Genomic DNA, 22,224 nt, shown 5'->3' with positions numbered 1-22,224 from the left:
ACTCAAACCTGGTCAAACCGTCTTTAACATGTTGATAATCGTGTATTATGAAAATCGTGCCGTGATGTCACACTGTGTTTCCGTGACGGAGCGGCGAAGTTGATGTTTCGCCAAAAATGAAAAATTAGCATTAACTTCACTATACTTAGTCGAATCTGCCTGAAACTTGACTTGTGCGTTAACGGTCCAGGCCTGAACATGTGATATGAGTTTCGTTAATGGGCGTGGTCAAATGGCTTGGCCACGCCCTTTAAACAGAAGCCCCTGCAGCACGTTTCACCGACAGGCACGAAACTTGGTACACATATGTATCACACCCAGACGCACAAAAAAGCCTCTTGGACCCATTGGCCAAACCCAACAGGAAGTCAGCCATTTTGAATTTTGCGTCCATTTTTGGCGTTTCTCACGTGTCGTATTTTAACGAACTCCTCCTACAGGATTGATCAGAACGGGTTCAAAATCACTGTGTACCATCTACACAACATTGTGATCAAAAGTTATTAAAAGATTATGCCCTCGTTGAAGGGTGTGGCCGTCAGGTGGCGGTGAAGTTTGATGTCTCGCCATGAAACACGAAATTGCTATAACTTTACCATAAATTGTCCGATCTGTACCAAACTTCATATGGTTGATAATAGTCCCGCCCTGAACATATATGTATGACAACATTCTGTGATTGTCATAGCGCCCCCTGGTGACAACAGGAAATGACATGTTTTAGACATTGAGGTACTGCTCCCAGCACGTTGACTATATCCAACTCAAATCTTGTCAGGAACACAGTAAGACCTTGGTTGTGCTATATTGTGAAGATATCGGCGTATTGTCAAACGGCGTTGCCCTGAGAGCGCAGCGAAGGTCAGTGTTTCGCCAAAACACAGGAAGTGCCATTAACTTTAGTGTACTTGGTTCAATCTGACTGAAACTTTACATGTTTGTTATAGGTCCAGGCCTGAACATGTGGTATGAGTTTCATCAATGGGCGTGGCCGTATGGCTTGGCCACGCCCTTTAAAGTGCAGCACCTGCCATAGCAAGTTTCACCGAAATGCACGAAAATCGGTACACACATGTATCACACAGAGACGCACAAAAAAGCCTCTTGGATGCATAGGCCAAACCCAACAGGAAGTCAGCCATTTCGAATTTGGCGGCCATTTTTGGCTTTTTCCACGTGTCGGATTTTAACAAACTCCTCCTACAGAAATGTTCCGATTGATGTCCAAACTGGTGTGTACCATCTAGACAAGCGTGTGATCGAAAGTTATCAAAACATTTGGTCAGCATTAAACGGTGTGGCCGTGGCATGCCGTTGAGTTTTGATGTCTCGCCATGAAAGACAAAATTGCTATAACTTGGGTGTACATGGTCCGCTCCCCACCAAACTTCACAGGTGTCATAGAAGTCCCGGTCTGAACACATCCACATGACAATCAGGAGACATACTCATAGCGCCACCTAGCTGCGACAGGAAGCGACGTCGAATTCCTTAAGGGGATGTCAAAAGGCCGTGACAATCACAGAGCCTCTTCGCCCGGGGCGAATCCAGCCACGAGGCCGCGGCCGCCGGCCCCCCGAGTGGCGCGGGGGTGCGAGGGCCCGTAAAACGCTGCTTGCAGCTTTAATTTCTTTTTGTTTTTGTTTTTTTTTTGCACTTCTCCGGGTTTCTCTTCTCCTGCTTTTTCACCTTCTCCTGCTTTTTCTACGTCTTCTTCTCCTTCTTCTTCCTCTGACCCTTTTCCGAACCGGGTCCGACGCCGTATGACGACCCGCGGGATAACTCGGGGAAACTTAAAAGTCGACAGAGAGGAGGGGCTGGTACCGATGGAAAGAGCGCCATGGGGCCACCGGCCCATGCCCGGGATTGGGCGCCCAAGTCCGGGGACGGACGGACATTCCCTTTGATGACATCACAGCCACCTAACATTCTGATGTGTTCAGTTGTGTGTATGTTTATGTGTGTGTGTGTGTGTGTGTGTGTGTGTGTACGTGTGTGTATTTGTCCATATGGTTTAGACGAACAACACACCTGACAAAATACCTGGGCTCCACGGTCCTAGGGGTATTAGGCGGACCATGCCAGTGTCCTCGCAATTCGGAGAGTGTATCCATGTTTGTTAGTGTCTAAATAACATATATTCTCATTTTCTTTGATAGTCCTCTTGTACCACTTGACCTGATTTTCAGTGTATTCCAGTGTATCGCGCTGTGCCAACTAGAGTTTGTTCCTGTATTACAGTTTCATACACATTTTTGATACACACGGTCAAATTTGGCAGGCCCTTTTCTGATTGGTTGTTTTGCATCTGTGGGCGGGGCCCAAAAAGCAGTCGAGTCCAAGTTCCGCCCTGACCTCCGCGACTTTAAAGATTAAAGGCACTCTGCGTGGCGAGGAGCAAATAGCAGTATGGCCTGATGAATTTAACACTGCGGTCAAGTGAGCCGTCTTTCGTCGTCGCTTCGTCAAGCCAGCCGCACGAACATTTTCAGTGCGCCCGTATTATGAAACTTACGGTTAATGCTCCGCGTCCACTCAGAAAGTCAGGGCTACTTTAACACAGAGCGAGCTAACTATTTTACCGTACAGTAACGACACTTTAGTCCATAATTTCTGACAATGCTGGATGCAGTTGACTTCAGTACCATCCTGACTACTCATTCACTCAATATCAAGCATTGTTACTGTATCATTTTTGAGAAATAAAGCCTCCAAGTTGCATTTTTGGCTCAGAAGAAGGTCTTATGCTCCATTTTTGCTGTACAGTAATGACACTTTGGTCCATAATTTCTGACAAGGGTTGATACAGTTCACCTCACCACCATCCTGACTACTCACTCACTCAGTATCAAGCATTTTTACTGTATAATTTTTGAGAAATTAACCCTTTAATATCCCTTTTTTGCTTACATATGTTCAAGGTTTACTGTACAGTAACGACACTTTGGTCCATAATTTCTGACAATGGTTGATACAGTTCACCTCACCACCATCCTGACTACCCACTCACTCAGTATCAAGCAGTTTTACTGTATCATTTTTGATAAACTCAGCCCCCGATGTCCCTTTTCTGATTCTAAAATGGTGTTATGGCGTATTGATACTATTTCAACCCTTTTAAAAAAAATGGTATTTAATTAAAAATTAATTCTTAATTTCTGAGTTGGTAAATTAACACTGCGCGGATGAGATTTGCCCTTGAAACGACCCATTCGCCCGACAATTAGACATCGCGCAGGTTGGAAGCATGGCGGCAAGACAAGGGTAAGTGGGCCTTTCAAATATTTCCCCAAGGCTACTTGGGCTAAAATAACATGGGATGTTGATATTCGTAGATCAAGATTAACTTAAATATTTTATGTGGGTTAGGCCTATGACCAATATTTGGGCTGTACTGCACATGGTTAGGTTAATAGTTTAGCTAATTAACACCAGCCTATTAGCTATCAGCTAGTGTTAATGGGCACATGTGGTTACATATGAAGAATGTGCACAAAAGGCTATCTTTTATAAACTTTAATCGGTGCAAATGCCAAATAAAGGTATTATGTTAATATATTACTGGACGGAGTAATCTTGTATATGATATTTTACTCTTATGGAGCCCCTCTGGTGACATTGGGTTAAAAAGAAATGCGTGGCCACGCGTTATTATTATTTTTTTAATCCAATGTCAGATAGTAATGTTACCTTGTGTAAAAATGCTATCTCACTTAATTATTTATTTATTTTTTTTTTTTTATCAGATGTTGACGGGGGCTTAGTATTACTTACTCTGAGATCCTTTAGGTCAATGTAGTTCTAATCCTGTTCAAATGCTTGACTTGTAAATCAATTTTACTATTATTATTAGTATAATTAGAAGTATTGTTGTTGGTGTTTTTATTATAGATTTTCGACATTGCCTTATTGTAACATTTCAGCGTCAGAGACAAGAGGTTATACCTGAACGAAGCCGTTTTATTTAGCCTCTCAAATAGAGCTTTGTATAACGGCACATAACTTAATTAACTGCAGCTTGTTGCATACAGCCGGTCAGTCACTACACAAACTAGGCTATACCTGCAGGCTCACTCGCTCAAAGACCGCCTGCTGACTGACAGGAATGACAGAGACACAGGAGGATGACAGGCAGACCCCGCCAAATAACTATTATACATTTTCTTCTTTTTTTCTATTTTTTTCTGATTTTCTAAGTTGATACAGCAGCTGACAATGCGCAGTTGCGCAACTTGTCTTCTCTACATTTGGAAAGGTAAGCAACGCCCATCATAACGTAGGCTTACTTTTAATTTATAAATGTTATCGTTTTCTGGTGGATGATTTTTTAAAATTTCGATGCCCCCCAAACGGATGTTGAGTGAGTGGAAATCCTGCTTTAGATATTTACATCTCTCGTCGGGGGTTGTGCTTGTCACTGTGTGATTTATGCGCTGATTTATTTTTTTGTTATATAATTGATTTGCCTGGCATCGATTTTCATTCAGCACCAAGGTGCTGGACAGGTCACATTAAGACAGATGATGAGCCAGTGGCTCATTACAGAGGTGGCGGGAACCTTTAGTGTGCCCTTATAGCCTATGGTTATTTCAGCACCATGGTCAGCTCCATTGACCAAGTCACACAGGATCAACTCAGACATGACAACACACAAGTGACACTGAGCCATCTCTCTCAGCCGTTGCGACGAACCACAGCCTCACACCCCATGGCTCGCAGCTTAGGCAAGACATTTTGTTTATTGAGAACAGTCGTCCAAACCGACTGAATGAGCCTCAGCTCTTCCTCCACCATCAGGTGGTGATCAGCCCAGAGAAAGAAACACTCCGTAGGTGAAAGCGTAGCGGCTGGTGGGAAACACCAAATTTCGGTCACATCTTATCACTAATGTACAACAACGTAGTGGAGATAATCTTTCTCCCACAGTGTTGTGATATTGTATTCTACAGGATTATACTTTATTTATTTCTTTGGTGGAAAACAATGCCAAAAACACCACCATTGCACTAATAGCTTCTTTAGTGGGCTCTTATAGATTCTGAAGACCTTAAAAACGCATATGGGAAAAGGCTCCTTCTTAGACAAACACTTCTAGAGCACTCTGAAGTCCTTAAGAATGCTCTTAACTGGGAAATGCCAGTAGGCCTACTGTGTCTAAAAATGTTCAAGCTGATTATATGATGTGTTGAAATGACATTGTCTTTTTTTTCCAGTCAAGAAAAATATCAAAAAATAGGACATTTTGGCTGTCATAGACAAGCTTCTTGCCTCATCTAAATTTGGTGAAAACCCAGAAGAAATTCATAAGGAGGTTATATGGGGTGAAGTCTGCAAAGACCTCGGACTTGCAGATACAAAGACAAACAGGGCAAGGCTCAAGCATGGGTTTTTCAGACATACAAAGGTAATGTTTTCACGTTCATCACTTTGCCATTTATAAAAGCCTGTGGATATGAACCTTTAAATTGTAAAATGCCTAGTTCATATAATTTCAAAATTTTGTATAGTCATTAACGGCCCACAAATTTTTAGAGGATATAACATGAGTAAATCCATTGACAAACTGCTGTGTGGGTCGGTCCAGACTCAGTAGGCAGAGCGAGTACCAATAGAACATAGATAGCTGTTACAAGAGAGCAATTTTCTTTGTACTCCCATTCATGATTTATTTATGACATTTTTGTAATTAATTGCTAAATTTGTGTGTTAAACGCTAAGCACAACCTCAATGAAACATAACTTGTGAGATGATTTATCAAATTTGAATAGATTCAACGGATCTCGAATCATTTACATATGCTTGACTTTATCCATATACGTTAGAGCATACTTCACCTGGTCATTGGCCCATGTTGCATGTGGGTTTCCTGAAACTAATATTTGTCACCATGGATTAAATCTTCCAGGAATATGGCCTTTGACTGTACTTGTTTTTTCCACGGTAATGTAAAGTGCTATGAAGACTGACTGTTTAATCTCCCTCTAGAAAAATGTGTCGGCAGCCGCGCCTGCATCCTCATCTGACGCGTCACCTGATGCAGATGCGAGCAAGGACACTCCTGGGCCTCCTCCCTCTCATGATGACGTGACCGCAGCTCCTGCTGAGGTAACACTAGAGTTCCATCTTTTAGTAGTACGGATAGAAAATATGTGTCATGACACATGAAAAATAACAGAGTCTGTTTCATTATTTTGCATTCAAAGTGCAGTCATATAAATTGTAATCCATGTTACATCCAATCCATATCATAATTTAATTGTGTTTCATTGTTGTTTGCAGATTGGATCAGTCTCTTCTGATGCAGAAAATACATCAGAAGAAGAGTACTTCAAACATTCATTGCCACCGCCACCTTTTTTCTTTTTCATTGACCGGAAAGATTGGACCAACCTTCGAAAGAAACAACATCTACACCGTTTCAAAACACTAAACTGGACATCAGTAATGGCGAAAGGCCTTCAAAGTATACATCCTTATTGTAGTTTTGGATTCAAGAGGCACAGGGTCAAATCCATCGGCTGTAAGAGAAGTGGTCCAATCTTCTCGTGCTTGGGCTACTGCCTTTTTAATGACTGCCCGGTAGAGGTGACAGTCGAAGTACAAGAGGAGTCATCTCTGAAAGCCCTCGTGAATTTCAGAGGAGGTTTTGTGTGCCACCGATGGGACCAAATTAAAAGACGGCCAGTGCGAGGCAAGGAAAGGGATGCCCTGTCCCATACCCTTTCCACAAAACTGCCCAGGAGTGTCTTCCTAGAGACCATGGAAAGGCTGGATGACACTGTTGTGGCATCAGGGTGCAGGGACCAGGTCCCTGAAAGTGGTGTCATGAAAACAGTGTCATGGAGTCAGAAAAAGAAAAGGAGGAGGCATAAAAATGAGGTCATCAGCCTCCAGAAGATGCTGGAAGAAGAGGAGGAAGAAGATGAAGAACGGGTGATCCAGAAGATCGGTCTTCACCCGAAAAGTGTCATGCTGTACTGTGTCAAAACACTCAGGGCCCTATCTTACGCTGATCGAAAGCGCAAGTGGAAAGCGCAAGGCGCAATGGATTTAATTTATTCAAGGCGTGTCCAAATCCACCTTTGCCAGGGGCGGGAGTGATATTTTGCCCTGCCCCGCCCTTTGCGCCTACAGCGCAAAGCGGAATACACCTATCAGTGTGCCCAAGTGCCCTCATTAATTCACAGGCGAGTTTAGGCCGAACATGCAATAAACCAATCAGAAAGTCAGCTCTCATCACCTTTGAGAGAGAGGTGCGCCAGCAGCGCAAGCGGTGTCAGCATGATGGCGGATTTACCAGGAGGAAACAAAGAGAAAAGATTTACAAAGCAAGAAGACAGATCTCCTGGTTTGAGGAGTGAAAACGCGATATATGCAGACAGCAGGATGTCTCCAAAACAGCTTCACGTGTAAATAATTTATTTTATATTAACACCTGCAAAAAACAATACAATAAATGAACTGCAAATATCATGCAGATATGTAACTGGTTATATTTTAACCTTGAAGCACGTTGAAAGTATGCTGAATTTTATCATTAATTATTTTCATCATGATCATCATTAACTCTGCTGGCTGAGGAGCGGGGAGAGAGATGGTGCAGTAGAGAGGAGAAGCGAACAGATCCAGTCCAGCCGCGAAGCTTCCTGGTTCTGCTGGTCCACCTGAGCCAGGTGAAGGCACAGATACGCGGCTGTCCATGTTCCTCCTTCTTCTCTACCACCTAATCCTCATCTCTCTCCTCCCATCCTCGCTCCTCTGAGCCGCTGCGGAATAATCAGAGAGAGTTTCTTAAGTTTGAAGTGCACAAAAGTACGCACAGATATATCCAACCAGCTCTGATAGAAGCACACATAACTTTTTCTCTCAGGTTGGGCCGGACGGTCAAATATAGTGTCTTGTATATTTTATATGTTATAGATCATAATTGTTTAAACATTGTTTTTATGCATCATAACAAACACGCAGACATAAACACTACAGCTGTTCCACCTGTCATACTGACTCATCTGATAAAGACAATCAGCTGTGATCCTGTTTGCAGGTCTGCTGAGATTTATTGGGCTTTATAATTATAATAATAGTACTGTTGTACTTATTAGTGAGATTAACTTCAAAGACACACACGCGAATGCACGACTTTTAAACATAAATGAAAGGTGTTTGGTGATTGTAGAGATGAGGGTGCGCACCTCAGCCAAGGGTAAGACACACACATACCTGCACGCTATTAACTTCAATATTTACACTTTATTGCTGGTGGATATGTTCAAAGGACACTTCACTAATCGACACTCCTGTGGAGAATAAAGACTCATGTAAATTAAGGTGTTTAAGCCATTGCACCGCCAGTGCAAGTGATTTTGCTATCTTACGTCAGCGCAAGTGCCATTTTTGCTATGTGGGTAAGATAGCAAACGCGTTTGCGCTGGGTCTGTGCCGCTGTGGGCGGGAGGTCTAAGCATGAAGGCAAAACGAAGGCGTGGCCGGGCGCGTTTGCTATCTTGTGCTCAGCGCATTGGAGTAATACGCGCTTGCGCTTTAGACCAGCCAAAACCTGGTCGAAGCGCAAAGTCTGTGGTCTTTCAGCACAAGATAGCACCTGGTGGGCTTGGCCGAAACACACACACATCTTAACAATCACAAAACACAGTCATTTATGGTCATTCTCTTCCTCCCACGTGAGTGTGGATTAGTTAAGTGTTATTTGAACATATTTTTTTTATCAGCAATAAAATGTAAATATTGAAATTAAAAGCGTTCGCGTGTCTCGCGCTTTGCTGAGGTGCACACACGTCTCCACAATCACAGAACACTTTTCATCAATGTTAAACAGCCGTGTGCGCATGTGTCTTTAAAGATAAACTCACTAATGAGGAAAATAATTATAATTATAAAGCCTAATAAATCTAAATAGACCTGCGAAGGGAGCACGGCCGCGATCACACCTGTCTGATCGTCTTTATCAGATGACAGCTGGAGCAGCTGTAGTGTTTGTGTCTGCCTGTCTGTTATGATTCAGAAAAACAAGGATTGAACAGTTATGATCTATAACATACAAAATATACAAGACACTATATTTGACCACAGGACTCCAGCCCAACAGAGAAAAAAGTTATGTGTGCTTCTATCAGAGCTGGTTGGATATATCTGTGCGTAATTTTGCACACTCCAAAGTTCAGAACAGAAAAACTTGTTTCGCAGCGGGACAGAGGAGGGAGGATGAGAGGAGAAGATGAGGATTAGGTGGAAGAGGAGAAGAAGGAGGAGCACAGACAGCCGCGTATCTGCTCCTCCACCTGGCTCAGGTGGACCAGCGGAACCGGGAAGCTTCGCGGCTGGACTGGATCTGTTCGCCTCCCCTCTCTACTGCACCATCTCTCTCCCCGCTCCTCAGCCAGTAAAATTAATAATGATGATGATGCTAATAATTAATTATAAAAAACAACACAATTTCAAGGTGCTTCGGTGTAAAACATTACCAGTTACATATCTGCATGACATTTGCAGTTCATTTATTGTATTGTTTTTTGCAGGCGTTACTGTAAACTATTTCAGCGTGATATATTGCGTGCTCTTGCACATTCTCTTCTCGAACCAGATCTGTCTTCTTGCTTTGAAAATCTTTTCTCTTTGTTTCCTCCTGGTAAATCCACCGTCATGCTGACACCGCTTGCGCTGCTGGCGCACCTGCCTCTTAAAAGGTGATGAGAGCTGACTTTCTGATTGGTTTATTGCATGTTCGGCCTAAACTCGCCTGTGAATTAATGAAGGCACTTGGGCACATCTGATAGGTGTATCCTGCTTTGCGCTGGTGGCGCAAAGGGCGGGGCAGGGCAAAATATCACTCCTGCCCCTGGCACAAGACGGCAAAGGTGGATTTGGACACGCCTTGAATAAATTAAATCCATTGCGCCTCTCGCTTGCTTTCGATCAGCACAAGACACAACCCTAAGGCACAAACGCGTATTACTCCAATGCGCTGAGCACAAGATAGCAAACGCGCCCGGCCACGCCTTGGTTTTGCCTTCATGCTTAGACCTCCCGCCCACAGCGGCACAGACCCAGCGCAAGTGCGTTTGCTATCTTACCCACATGGCAAAAATGGCACTTGCGCTGGCGTAAGATAGCAAAATCACTTGCGCTGGCGGCGCATTGGCTTTGCGCTGGGCGTAAGATAGGGCCCTCAGTGTCTTCTTTGACAGATGCAAAGATGACATTGTTTATTTAGACGCAACAGGCAGCATTTTACTGAAGGGCAAAGGCCAAACGTCACCCTTCTACATATACGAGTTAGTTGTTAGACACCCAACTAAAGGGTCTTCCCCTCTCCCTGTGGCCACATATGTAACAAGTGACCACACCACAGCATCAATTTCTTATTTCTTGGGGTCTGTGGTCACAGATTTGATGAAGCAACACGGCCCAAAAGTAAAAAAAAAAAGGCCAGTGATGACTATTTGTGATGGATCAGTGGTCCTGCTCCAGTCACTTTCACAGAATTTCTGTGTAGTGAGTCTGCAGGAACTTCTCAGCAGGTATTTCCTGATCGTGACTGGACAGGCAAAGGATGATGCCATCAGTCTTCCTATCCTCCACAGATGCTTGAGTCATGTCATGAAAAATGCAAAGGAGCTTTGCAAAAAACAGTAAGCGGTGTCTGTATGTTAATATGCTTAAGATTTCAGACATAACAGCATTATGAAATCTCTGATACTGATTTTTAAATTTTCCATTGTAGTGCCTCCAAACATTACAATTTGGCAATGCATATTTTTGGACTGATGACCCAAGCATCAACCCTGCAGGAACTGGATGAAGTTGTCCTCAGTGCCAACATGGTCTTCTCCAGTTCCCACAGTGGTGGAAATGTTGAGAAGCACTTTAAAAATGTCCAGGTTCTGCTCACCAAGGAAGGACAATGTGCTGAAGACCTCTCGATCACAAACCAGGACTATGAGGTATCTTTCTCTTCACTGCAACTGTTACATTCTTGGTTTGGATTTAACTTTTGGTTGTTACTTAATCAGAAAATTGAAAGGTAGGACACATTTGGCTTTTTAAATTCAAGCTTAAAAGCCCATTTCACCGGAGACAGATGGGCTACAGATAATAGACAGGTGTGAACAGACCCAAACCCAAAAGTGTATGATACAGCTGATTGGAAAAAAGGGCTGCATGACATGTGGTAGCACTCCATTCATCAGCTGTTTTTGGGTCAGAATCTTGCAGTGTCTAAGCACATTGTGAGCTGTCAACTTTGCCAAACTAAACCCTGTGTAGGCATCCTTATGTTTATGGGCAACTGTGGCTCAGGAGGTAGAGTGGGTTGCCCACTAACCATAAGGTCGATGGTCCTTCGGCAACACACTGAACCCACACTTCCCCCCTAATGTGTCATTGGGACTGTGGTTAGTTTCCAAGCCTGTCTGCAAACAGTGCTGTATGAATGTGTGTGGGAAAGGGTGAATGTGACAAACACTGTAGAAGTGCCATTTACCATTTACCAGTCTTATTCTGCCATCTGATGTGTGAAAAACATAATATTTCCACACCCTCCTTTGTCAGCTACTCTAGCGTGTCACCTGCCCTGCATGCTTTAGTATTTCTAAAAAAGTCTTACATTTTTTTTTTTTTTTTTTTTTCTAGAACGACATGGGACCGACACCTTTTCAAAACCATTTTGAAGAGGTGATTGAGAGGGAGGACCTTGACCAGGAAGGTGATGAAAACACCTACTTTTGTCCAACTTTAATCCCGACCTTGATGAAGTACTTTCTTCCTCAGGCTGCCTTATGGTCTGGATTGCTCCTGGGTGAGTCTTGTTTGATTGTTGTTATATATATATATATATATATTCAATATGTTATACATCTTATGTTGTTATATGCCGGACCTTTAAGATTAGTAAGGAGATATTACTATTTTAATGAATAACTCTTAAAGGCCCTGTATTTGTGTTTTATCTATCTATCTATCTATCTATCTATCTATCTATCTATCTATCTATCTATCTAGTATTTTAATATCTTTAAGTAATAAAAAAAACCTCTTCTGGCAGGTGGTGTCATGGAACAGGCCCGGTCTATGACAGTCTGAGCAAGAAGTACACTAGAGCTGCATGTAAATCGACACAGGTACAATAAAGCTGAATATCTGTTAATAAAACTGAATGCTACTTGCATGTTTCCATGCTGGATATTACACATGATAAGATAAACCAAATGAAAGAAAACATTACCTTTCTTTCTTTTGGAATGTCATGTATATGTCCAACCCTAGAATTACACCCAAGACAACAAAACCCAGGGTATCATGGAGAAGAGCCAGTGGGATCTAAAACAGATCCGCTTCCAGAGAAAAAAAATGACAAGGCTCGATGACTTTGTCGATACCTACAAAGTCACTCTCAAGGCCCTATTGAGGGAGTATGCCAACTCCCAGAGAAAACAGAAGAAGGTAAGAAGTTCATATGTTGATCATAAACACTAAATTTACTTGAAATTTATACATTTGTGATTGTGCACTTGCCATTGCTATCCAAATTTCTATTTAAAGTAAACCCACCCATATGAAATGATTAGAGTAAGACTACAACATTCATATTCAAGAGCATTTTCCATTCCAGGTCACATGCAGAATAACTTTGAACTTTTGTGATGGGTAAATGTAAAGTAATGTGACATGGAACAAGGCAATATTGTGCTTCAGTGATACTACTATTAAATTAATTTGATATTGACAGTATTATTTTGTTGATTAACTTTAGACACATCAGGTGGATGTGGAACGGTGGAAGAGTCGAGTCCAAAAAAAACGAGGGGTGTATGTGTCAAAACTGGCCAAGCCTTTTGTCTTCAAACAACAAAGGAAGAAGGTAAGTGGTTTTTGAGAGATTGGAATGTCATAAGTGGAAACAGAATAATCTGATGTGTCTATTTATGTTAGAGAGCATTGGACATAAAACATTTCAAAACATCACAAGATCATTCTCCATCTCAGGTAATTTGTTGTGGCAAAAAGTTATAAAAGCATCTTGTGAGATGATGAATTGCAATTGATTGCAATATGTACTTTAACAATTATGATAACATTGCTATTTCTATCCATAGACTCCACAAGGCAAAAAACCACCTCCATCTGCACCGGTCAGCGTCGCTGCTGAGGATCTTAAATCACAAGTATGACCAACATTCTCAAATGTTATATTTCTTAATTGTATTTAATGTATTAAATTCACTTTATTTCACACATAGAAAGGAATCTTTCCCACCACAAAAATAAGTTATTGCTTTTGATGATTGCAGGTCACACAACTGTGGAGAAAACAAGACACAGAAGTGGTTGTTTCTGTGGTGCCCTCACAAATTACAGGGCACAACTTTGTAATTCACCACAGTGAGTTCCGAACACTCAGGCCTCACCAGTGGCTTGTAGGCGAGGTAAGTACTTTTATTAAAAGAACTGAACCACTTATCAGAAAGACATAAAAACCATGAAAGCTGCAAACATCAATGATTGGGCTCTTGTAATGTAGCTACCTCTGAATTTTCTTTTGGATTACAGACTCAAAGTATGTGATTTAATTGTCTTTTGTTTATTTTTGTGTTATACATAACAGAGAAGATGAACAGTAATGCATAACAATCATATTTTCTGAATTTTAAATTAATGCATGACCTCTCAAGAATTTCTGTGTGTGTATAAAAATTCTCTGAAGGTCATTGAATGCCTCCTTCACCACACTGCCACTAAATTGAATTTGGTGAGCACCATTTACATTCTGAACCACTATGTGGCTGGGGTGATCCTCTTTGGCAAGAGAGAGGATGTAAGGCGACACAGTCTGTCTAAGGTAATATTTTTGTCAGGTACAAAAACAAAGTATAACAGTACAATTGTTTACAAGTTGTACAAGTTAGCATGTATGTGCATGCGTGTGTGTGTATTAAGATTAATCAAATTAACATATTCCATTATGATAAATAATTCAGTCTTGCTCTCACATGTAACATACCCTGCCCCTGACCTTGGTGCTCCTCTCATGAGATGATATAGTAGTGTGTTTAAGAGTGTGCGTGTGTGATTATAGTAGTGTGTTTGTGAGAGGAGGATGTTACATGTGAAGGCAAGACTGAATTATTTCTCAAATGGCCTCTCATATTCCGAAGAGCCTTTCATTCGTTCATTCATTCATAGTAGAAATTACTCATAAAATTATTTATCTAATTTTGGATTTTGTTACAGATCGACTTTGACAACTACAAGGCAATTGTGTCCTTTGTCAACATAGGTGATATTCACTGGAAGTTTCTGGTAAGTTGTTACTTAATACATCACAACTGCCTTCAATTCTCCTTTCGATGTCATTAGTAACTTTTAAATAATATCATATTTTCTCTTTTGTTTTCAGTACATCAATGCTGCAGATAGTTCCGTTTATCTGGTTGATCCTGCACGCAGCGCAACTGAGCAGGCTGACTCAGATGATGCAGCAAAGAGATTGTGGTAATTAAACTATTCTTCCTGTCCAGCATGATTGTAGCAATTTTTAACCCTTATGTGTTTGCAAGATGTGTTTTCTTTAAGAAAGCATTACAGTATGGATGCAATGCTGTAAAAGAGGCTTACAGTAATCAACATGTATCAGACAACATGTTTGAGGCAAGACTACAGAACATAAATAGGAAACAAGAAGGATTTATGCATAGGAACCAAAGGCTGGACAGCAACACAGGCAATATGGCAGAAAATAGTTGTCCAGTGTCCCTCATATTAACTACATGTCACCCTTGCTAAACACCAAACAAAGTTGGAAGAGATTTTTTACCACTTAGAGATGCCATTACCAACATCATGAATTTTTTGGAACAAACTTGTTGACACCTGAATAACTATTTGGAATTGTGACCATGAAATATTAACAATCTTCTGTCAAACTCTCTTGGCCAACTCGACACGACATTGTTTTATTGGGTGCGTAATGTATCTTTACGTATTTGTTACATTAAACACTTTAAAACTTTTCTGACACAGCGAGTACTTCAAAATGAGGAGGACATGTCATGGAAAGAGTGACTGGGTGAATGTCAAGTGGAAAGGCTGTGTCATAAAACACCCATTCCAGACAGATGGGTCCAGCTGCGGAGTAATTGTCATCAAGGTAATAAGAATATTTCTTGAAACTCCAAATTTATCAAAATGATCTACATCCATCAAGTTTTTTTTTTATCAATTTCTGTTTTAGTGCAATTCCATTAGCCGTATTTTGCAGACTTTGAAACTTATTCAAACTTTTTGTAACTGTTTAGATGGCAAAGGCAGTCATGAAGACTTTTCCAAAAAGAGCAAAGATGACATTTGGGACAGCTCCAAACAAGATGGCAGAGGAAAGAAAACAGTTGGAAGCCTCAGGTGTGTAACAATGGATCTTAAATGTGCAGTGACTCAGTATTACTCAAAACACTTTGTGAACAGATTGTCAGTACGCTATAATATGAAGATGTTTATTATTGTTATTATAAGTACAATTATTTGTGGTGGTAAACATATTTTCAACTTCATGTTAGTGTTTAACACAGACACCAGCTGTGCCATGTGCGCAGCAGTGAAACCACCACTTCCAGGGCCTGCCTTCACAAACTGGGGAAGTTATTGTTTTCTGTGAACATTTTGTATGCCTTATTTTAAAGTGGATGACATCAAACAAGGGCAGAGAAGGATGAGAAATGACGACAGACAAGCATCTTGAGCTTCACTCCGCAGCCATAAGGATAAGCATGTTTTCCTATAAAGAATTCAGACCAAAAGGTGTGCATTTGAGATGAGATTAAATATTAACTTTTATTCATGCATTCCTTCTCCAGATTCAGTGTGACATCTGTTGCCGGCGGTTCCATGTGGAGTGCCTTAACATGGACTCTGCAGCACTTCAAGCAATAAAACAACACCTTTGGTCAGTGGCTTGGACCAATACTTGAAAGTTTGAACTTGTGTTTCATATTTGCTGTACTTGGATCGCTGTAAATGCAAATTGAACATAAGAACTTTTTTTTTTTTTAGCAAAAAAGGTATATTTATGGGTTGATTTCTCAGAAATGATACAGTAAAAATGCTTGATACTGTGTGAGTGAGTAGTCAGGATGGTGGTGAGGTGAACTGTATCGACCCTTGTCAGAAATTATGGACCAAAGTGTCGTTACTGTGCAGCAAAAATGGAGTATTAGACCTTTTTGTAAGCAAAAAAGGGATATTAAAGGGTTAATTTATCAGAAATGATACAGTAAAAATGCCTGATACTGTGTGAGTGAGTAGCCAGGATGGTGGTGAGGTGAACTGTATCGACCCTTATCAGAAATTATGGACCAAAGTGTCGTTACTGTACAGCAAAAATGGAGCATAAGACCTTCTTCTGAGCCAAAAATGCAACTTGGAGGCTTTATTTCTCAAAAATGATACAGTAACAATGCTTGATATTGAGTGAATGAGTAGTCAGGATGGTATTGAAGTCAACTGCATCCAGCATTGCCCGAAATTATGGACTAAAGTGTCGTTACTGTACGGTAAAATAGTTAGCTCTCTCTGTCTTGATTTTTGGAAAGAAACACTAGTTTTGAATTTTTCAAATGTATTTTTTTTTTGGGTGCTTTGAGCACCACAAGCCGATGCCAGTCATTCCCATTATATTGGAGAGAAGGCAGACATTTCAACGGCTGAATATCAGAAACTTACTGAAAGTTCTAGAGGGATATATAACAGTACAGAAACACTACACAAAGAGATTGAGATTTGTGACCAATGAATTCCATCAAAACTCTGGCCTACCTTCAACCAGAGCAGAGATCAAATCAACCAGAATAACAGAAAACACGTGTGAGTGCAAGAAGCAACTACACTGCTTACAGAATTAAAGTGTGTGGTGGTGGTATATGGTGGGTGGGGATCTGGGTCGTGTTAATTATATTGTGTTTCTAAGGTTTCTGATTAATCTGCTTGTGAACCATAAGGGGTTCTGTGCCAGTACTTGCGTATTTATTGCCCCTTTCCTCTGTGCTTTATCTGCTAAAGAAGATGACTGAAAGTGACAGGATCCAGGCAGCTGCTCGAGATCCAGATGAGACAAGTCCAGCGCTCAGTTCACTCATAGAGGTTGAAAAGGTAAATTAAATGTTATGTACTGCTTCATAGTCTTACTTGTGTTAAACTGTTAGAGGTGGCAGCATGCTTCCTTGGTGCTCTGTGTGTGTGTGTGTAGTCACCTGAGTGTACCATGGTTTATATGGACATTTGTATGTAAGGGCATTCTCAGGACAAGTCAGTGTAATATCTCAGTGTGTGTGTGTGTGTGTGTGTCAACCACTGATCTGCCCAGATATGACTTAGGGTTTATGGGGTCCTGTCTGAGTTTTAGGTGGGGGATGGGTCAATGGTGGCATCACTTTTGCTACCAACATGTTTGAGTGCTGCTGCTGTGTGTGTTTGTGTGTGTAGTCTCCTGAGTGTAACATGGTTCATGTGGACAGTGGGATGTATGGACATTGATATAACGTGCCTGTCAAAGTTGGAGACGGTTTAATATCTGCATGTAAATGTGTCGGTCAGTGAATCACCCTAATATGACTTAAGCAGGAGAAACTTTAGTCGAAGATTAGTTTTCATAGCCTACAGACTGTAGTCATGTGACTAAAACTGTTTCAGAGTGGATTGTTTGCTATAACCCACTCACAGAAATACAGACATGATGCATTCAACATAATGTTAAACAGGAAATGTATCGTTGTTAAAACATGTATGATATTATCTTTTTGTTTTTCCATTTTGCAGGTTCTTGATGAGGAAATGCCTCAGAGAGTTTCAGGGACCATAAATTCCCCTTCTGAAGATACAGAAAAGGTATATCTTCTTCAAAGACAGATTGTTCTCATTAATAGTTTGTAATGATGGGTTAAGTCTTACAGAATTCTCCAGTGTGGATCAAAGTGAAGATTTCCTGCCTTTTTGTCAATGAGAGGATGGTTTCTGTGATTGAAACCTCAAAGATTCTTTCTAGTTGTTTTAGGGTTGTCACAATACCAGAATTTTAAACTTTGATACAGCACTAGTACTTGAAAAACAATAGTCCTACTTTGGATACCATGGCAAAAAGAAAAACAGTCCTAGGCACACAATGTGGTGTGACAATTTTCTTAAAAATAAAAGAAAGGAACCATACAGTGCCTGTGCAGGAACGAAGTCACTGAACACTGTCTGGATTTTCTCTGCTGAAAGTAAAGTTTAGAGAGAAGTTACAACATTTTTTGGGCCTAAATTGGTTTGTACTTATATAAGGTCATATTTAACGATATTTACCTAATTTAAAGCTTCTTAACAGAACTTTTACATCTTGTTAACTTTTGAGCCCTATGTGGACAAAAGACATGGTGTTTCCACCATAACAACCACAAAAAAAAAACATCAAAAATAAAAATATCCAAATAAAAATCTCCACCCTCTTCTGAACAAGCTAATGTACTTACTCAGTGCAACGTTGTCTGAGAAAATGTAAACAGATTTCCTTGAAATGAGATGAAATGACCTTGACCTAAAGGCAGGTGCAGAGAATAACTATATAGACATAGCCAAACTTCTCAGGCATGGTCTCATTCATTTATCTAGGGTCATATAGAAGTATTGGTAATATGAGTGTTTTATAACTAGCTAGCTTTAATGATAGAAAAATAAAGTCATAATACATAATGTTGTGTATTTAGATAGATAATTGTTATTCTGTCTTTAGGATTCTTCAGCAGTCTTTTTACTGTGCTGGCGTAGTGCTGGTTTTGTTGTGACAAAAAGAGATGTGACGGTGTCCTTACACTTGAAAACAGAGCAGTGGCATAGGGGGAAATTCACGTCATTGCAATCTGCATTCTGACCACTAGATGTCACTGAAAATTACACACTTTTCCTTTAACCAAATAATCCGCTTTAATATTCAGCTTCACACAGATGAATTTATACAGAAGTTCACCTTTTATGATGATGTTTATGGATACACCAAAAATCTAAACACAGTTTCCTCCTCAGCTTGACATCAGTGTCTCTGTCTCTGTGTAGCAGATTAATATACTGACAGAATGAAGTTAGAATCAATACATAGAGGACATGTTTTTTTTTTAATGAATGTTTATTGATCAGTAAAAGAAGTTCAGGCATACTGAGGAGGGTGTCATCATCCAAGCCGTCCACTTCATGTCTGAAAAGACAATCAAGGTTCAGTCAGTAAGACATGTGTTTGGTGGACAGATCTGCTGAAGCCACAGGAAGTGTTTTGTTTTATGAAAAAATGGATCATGCATGTGGAAAAATGTGAATTTTCTGCTCACCAATGTCTTCCTGCATCTCCACACTCCAGCACATTAACCAAAAACTTCTGCAAGCAAGGAGATCATCCTCTTCATAAACTCCTCCCCTGTCAAACCTGAGGACGAGTTTAGAAAAGAGTCATTTATGTGGTCACAGGAAGAGACTGCAATACTTTCAAAATAAAACACTGGTAGTTTCATTTCAAATTAGAAACAGAAACATGGACATTGAACAAACAAGTCATATTATGCTCTTACTCTGTAAATTTGGTTGCAGTTGTACAAGTATGTCAAAACATGTCAAGTCCACATATATGCACATTTTGGTGAAGACTGAATGAAAATTAGAGACAAAAATGAAAAAAATGTGAATTTGTTTGGGCAGAAATGTGTGTGGTGATTCTTCACACCAGGATCAGGAGGTGGTTGTGAGCTCAAATATTGTTTCTGTACATAGATACATGGTCCACCTCAAAATAAAATCACTTGTTCTTTGGCCCAAATGTCCTCCTCCTCAACCTCAATCAATCAAACTATACTTTTAAATACAGGTTACTGTAATTCAAAGTGCTTAAGAGACAACTGACAAGCCAATCATAAAACAGAACAAGTTTAGATCATAATAGACGGAAGCCTTTAAAAGATAGATAGATAGATATAAAAGATAAAAGGGAATAAAAGGACAAAACAGATATGAAAGCAAATGAAATGAATAAAAAGAATAAAATATATTACCCATTCTTAAGAATTGGGACAAATGAACCAAAACTCTAACTCTAGTTTTGAGGGGGAAATGGTATTCTTTATGGACTTATTTATATGAAATATGTATGATTTCTGAAAAGTTTTGGTTTGCTTTAATTGTTTTAATTTCTAAACTGACTCTGTGTCAGGAAACAGCTTGTCTCACACAAGAATTCACAACTTCACAACACAATACCTACTGATAACAGAGGTATAAACATGTGCTATTATAATCATCTTTTTTTTTTAAATGTATGTATGAAAATGTAGGCTCTTTAAAATTGTGTTGCAGATATCCACTATCAGATTTTTACAAAAACCTGATTTAATCAGGCATAAATAGGGTCAGCTATACCCTAAGGACCCCTGTCTCACTTCCTGGTTTCAAAAAGGGGAAAATACTGCTCAAACACTGTAAAACTTCATAATTTTTAGACAAATTCATTCAATAACATTGTTATCAGATGCTATCAGATTTATTTATTTTTTTTTTTTTATGTATTTATTTTTTTATTTTCCTCTGTATTACCAAATAGAACAGCATATTGTCCTCCATCAGTGGGGCTCAGTCCAGCAGTAGAGGCTCCTGTGACACAGACATGTGTAAATACAACAACTCACACATACAATATAAAAGAAAAGTATTTACTTATTTGTGTATTATTTATTACTTCATTCATTTATTTATTTCTACTCCTCTGTATTACCAGTGTCATAATCATAATTTCCTCCATCAGTGGGGCTCAGTCCAGCAGTAGAGTCTCCTGTGACACAGACGTGTAAATACAACAACTCACACATACAATATAAAATTATGTATTTATTAATTTATTTGCTTATTTTCCTCTGTCTTACCAGTGGTGAGACCAGAATCTCCTCTGTGTGCTACAGCGGAGGCTCCTGTGATATAGAGGTGCATAAATAGAGGAACTCACATATAGAATACAGAATATAAAAGACATTTGTTTAAGTATGTATGTGTTTATGTATTAATGTTTTTATTCATTTAACTCTGTATTACCAGTGTCATAATGAATGTAATTTCCTAATTCTGAGCTTTCCTCACATTAAAAAACATTTTAAAACATGAGATTAACACCCATTTACATAAAGATCCACTTCCTGCTTCAACTGCAACATGCAACATTTAGTTTCATAATGTTGTGAAAGATTTGGGGATTTATGGTTGGAAAAAAAAAATAGTATATCTTTATACTCCTGCTCAGACCTGATGTTGGTATCAATAAAAGGGTCATGCATGCATTGTATATAGCAGGACATACATTGCAGTTTCTCATTATTTAAGATATTAAGTCATTATTTTGACAAAGTTTCTTATTATTTTGACAAAATTTGTCATTATCATGACTTGCAGGATCTTTTTTTTTCACCACATTGGCAGCAATGGGCTTCCACAGTGAGACAGCATATATAGCAGACACATTCAAAGACAGATCTTGCTGTTTGTCAGTGATAACAGAGACTGCAGTCTGCAGTGTAAATCTCAGAATTGTAGAGTGAGGCTTCATGGTCAAAGAAAGTTTATTTTACGTCAGCACTTCTGTGAAATTCCTGCCTTGGTAGCAACAGTTTAGAGCAGCATGAAAACATGAAAGTTGTGACTAATATAAACTGTAATTGGTACTGTCCATTTCTTTCCTTCAATCTGTGGCCTGTGTCTGTACAACTAACATGTGTTCAGTGTTAGGATGTTACACATGTTTTCTATGGAGCGCTGACTTACACTTTGAGCGGCTTTGGACACCATAAGTCACTGGAAGGTTGTTTCCCAACAGAAAAGCCTTTATGCTATTACTTCTTGATCAAAACAGTAGAAAGGTCCATTTTATTTCAAGTCAGTTTGGTTGTATAGCACCAAATCATAATGGAAGGTATCTCAGGACACTTGAACATTATTTACATAGATCCAACAATTCCCACCATGAAGAAGCGCTCAGGCACAGTAGTAGGAAAAACTGCCTTTTAACAGGCAGAAACCTCAAGCAGAACCAGGCCCTAGGGTTGGCCACTATCTGACTGTTGTAAAGTTCTGTGTCACAACTAAAACATGGAATTTTGTGAGATAAAGACCAATAATGCTGTCTTCAGACAACAACTGACATGCTAATCTTATAA

The 22,224-nt window shown here is 40.0% G+C and overlaps 2 protein-coding genes and 1 long non-coding RNA gene across 3 annotated transcripts in view; all 3 read left to right on the top strand.

The window, feature by feature from the left end:
- The window catches only part of LOC146304304 (uncharacterized), a 439,321-nt gene that overhangs the window by 137,756 nt on the left and 279,341 nt on the right, over positions 1-22,224 (top strand). The gene's annotated exons all lie outside the window — the stretch shown is intronic.
- Positions 6,752-11,578, top strand: LOC146304312 (uncharacterized). Its single transcript, XM_084714171.1, has 4 exons — positions 6,752-6,975; positions 10,183-10,650; positions 10,743-10,962; positions 11,570-11,578. The coding sequence occupies exons 1-4, from the start codon at positions 6,761-6,763 to the stop codon at positions 11,576-11,578; spliced, it is 912 nt and encodes a 303-aa protein (XP_084570297.1). The 5' UTR covers positions 6,752-6,760.
- Positions 12,317-15,668, top strand: LOC146304311 (uncharacterized). The gene is made up of 7 exons (XM_084714170.1): positions 12,317-12,460; positions 13,722-13,856; positions 14,249-14,317; positions 14,415-14,509; positions 15,038-15,164; positions 15,313-15,415; positions 15,571-15,668. Exons 1-7 carry the CDS (start codon positions 12,317-12,319, stop codon positions 15,666-15,668), a joined length of 771 nt encoding a protein of 256 aa, XP_084570296.1.

This window comes from Lutjanus erythropterus, unplaced genomic scaffold (genome assembly GCF_056507025.1).
Source record: "Lutjanus erythropterus isolate fLutEry1 unplaced genomic scaffold, fLutEry1.hap2 Scaffold_155, whole genome shotgun sequence".
Taxonomy (NCBI): Eukaryota; Metazoa; Chordata; class Actinopteri; order Lutjaniformes; family Lutjanidae; genus Lutjanus; species Lutjanus erythropterus.
This window is presented reverse-complemented; position numbering and strand designations above follow the sequence as displayed.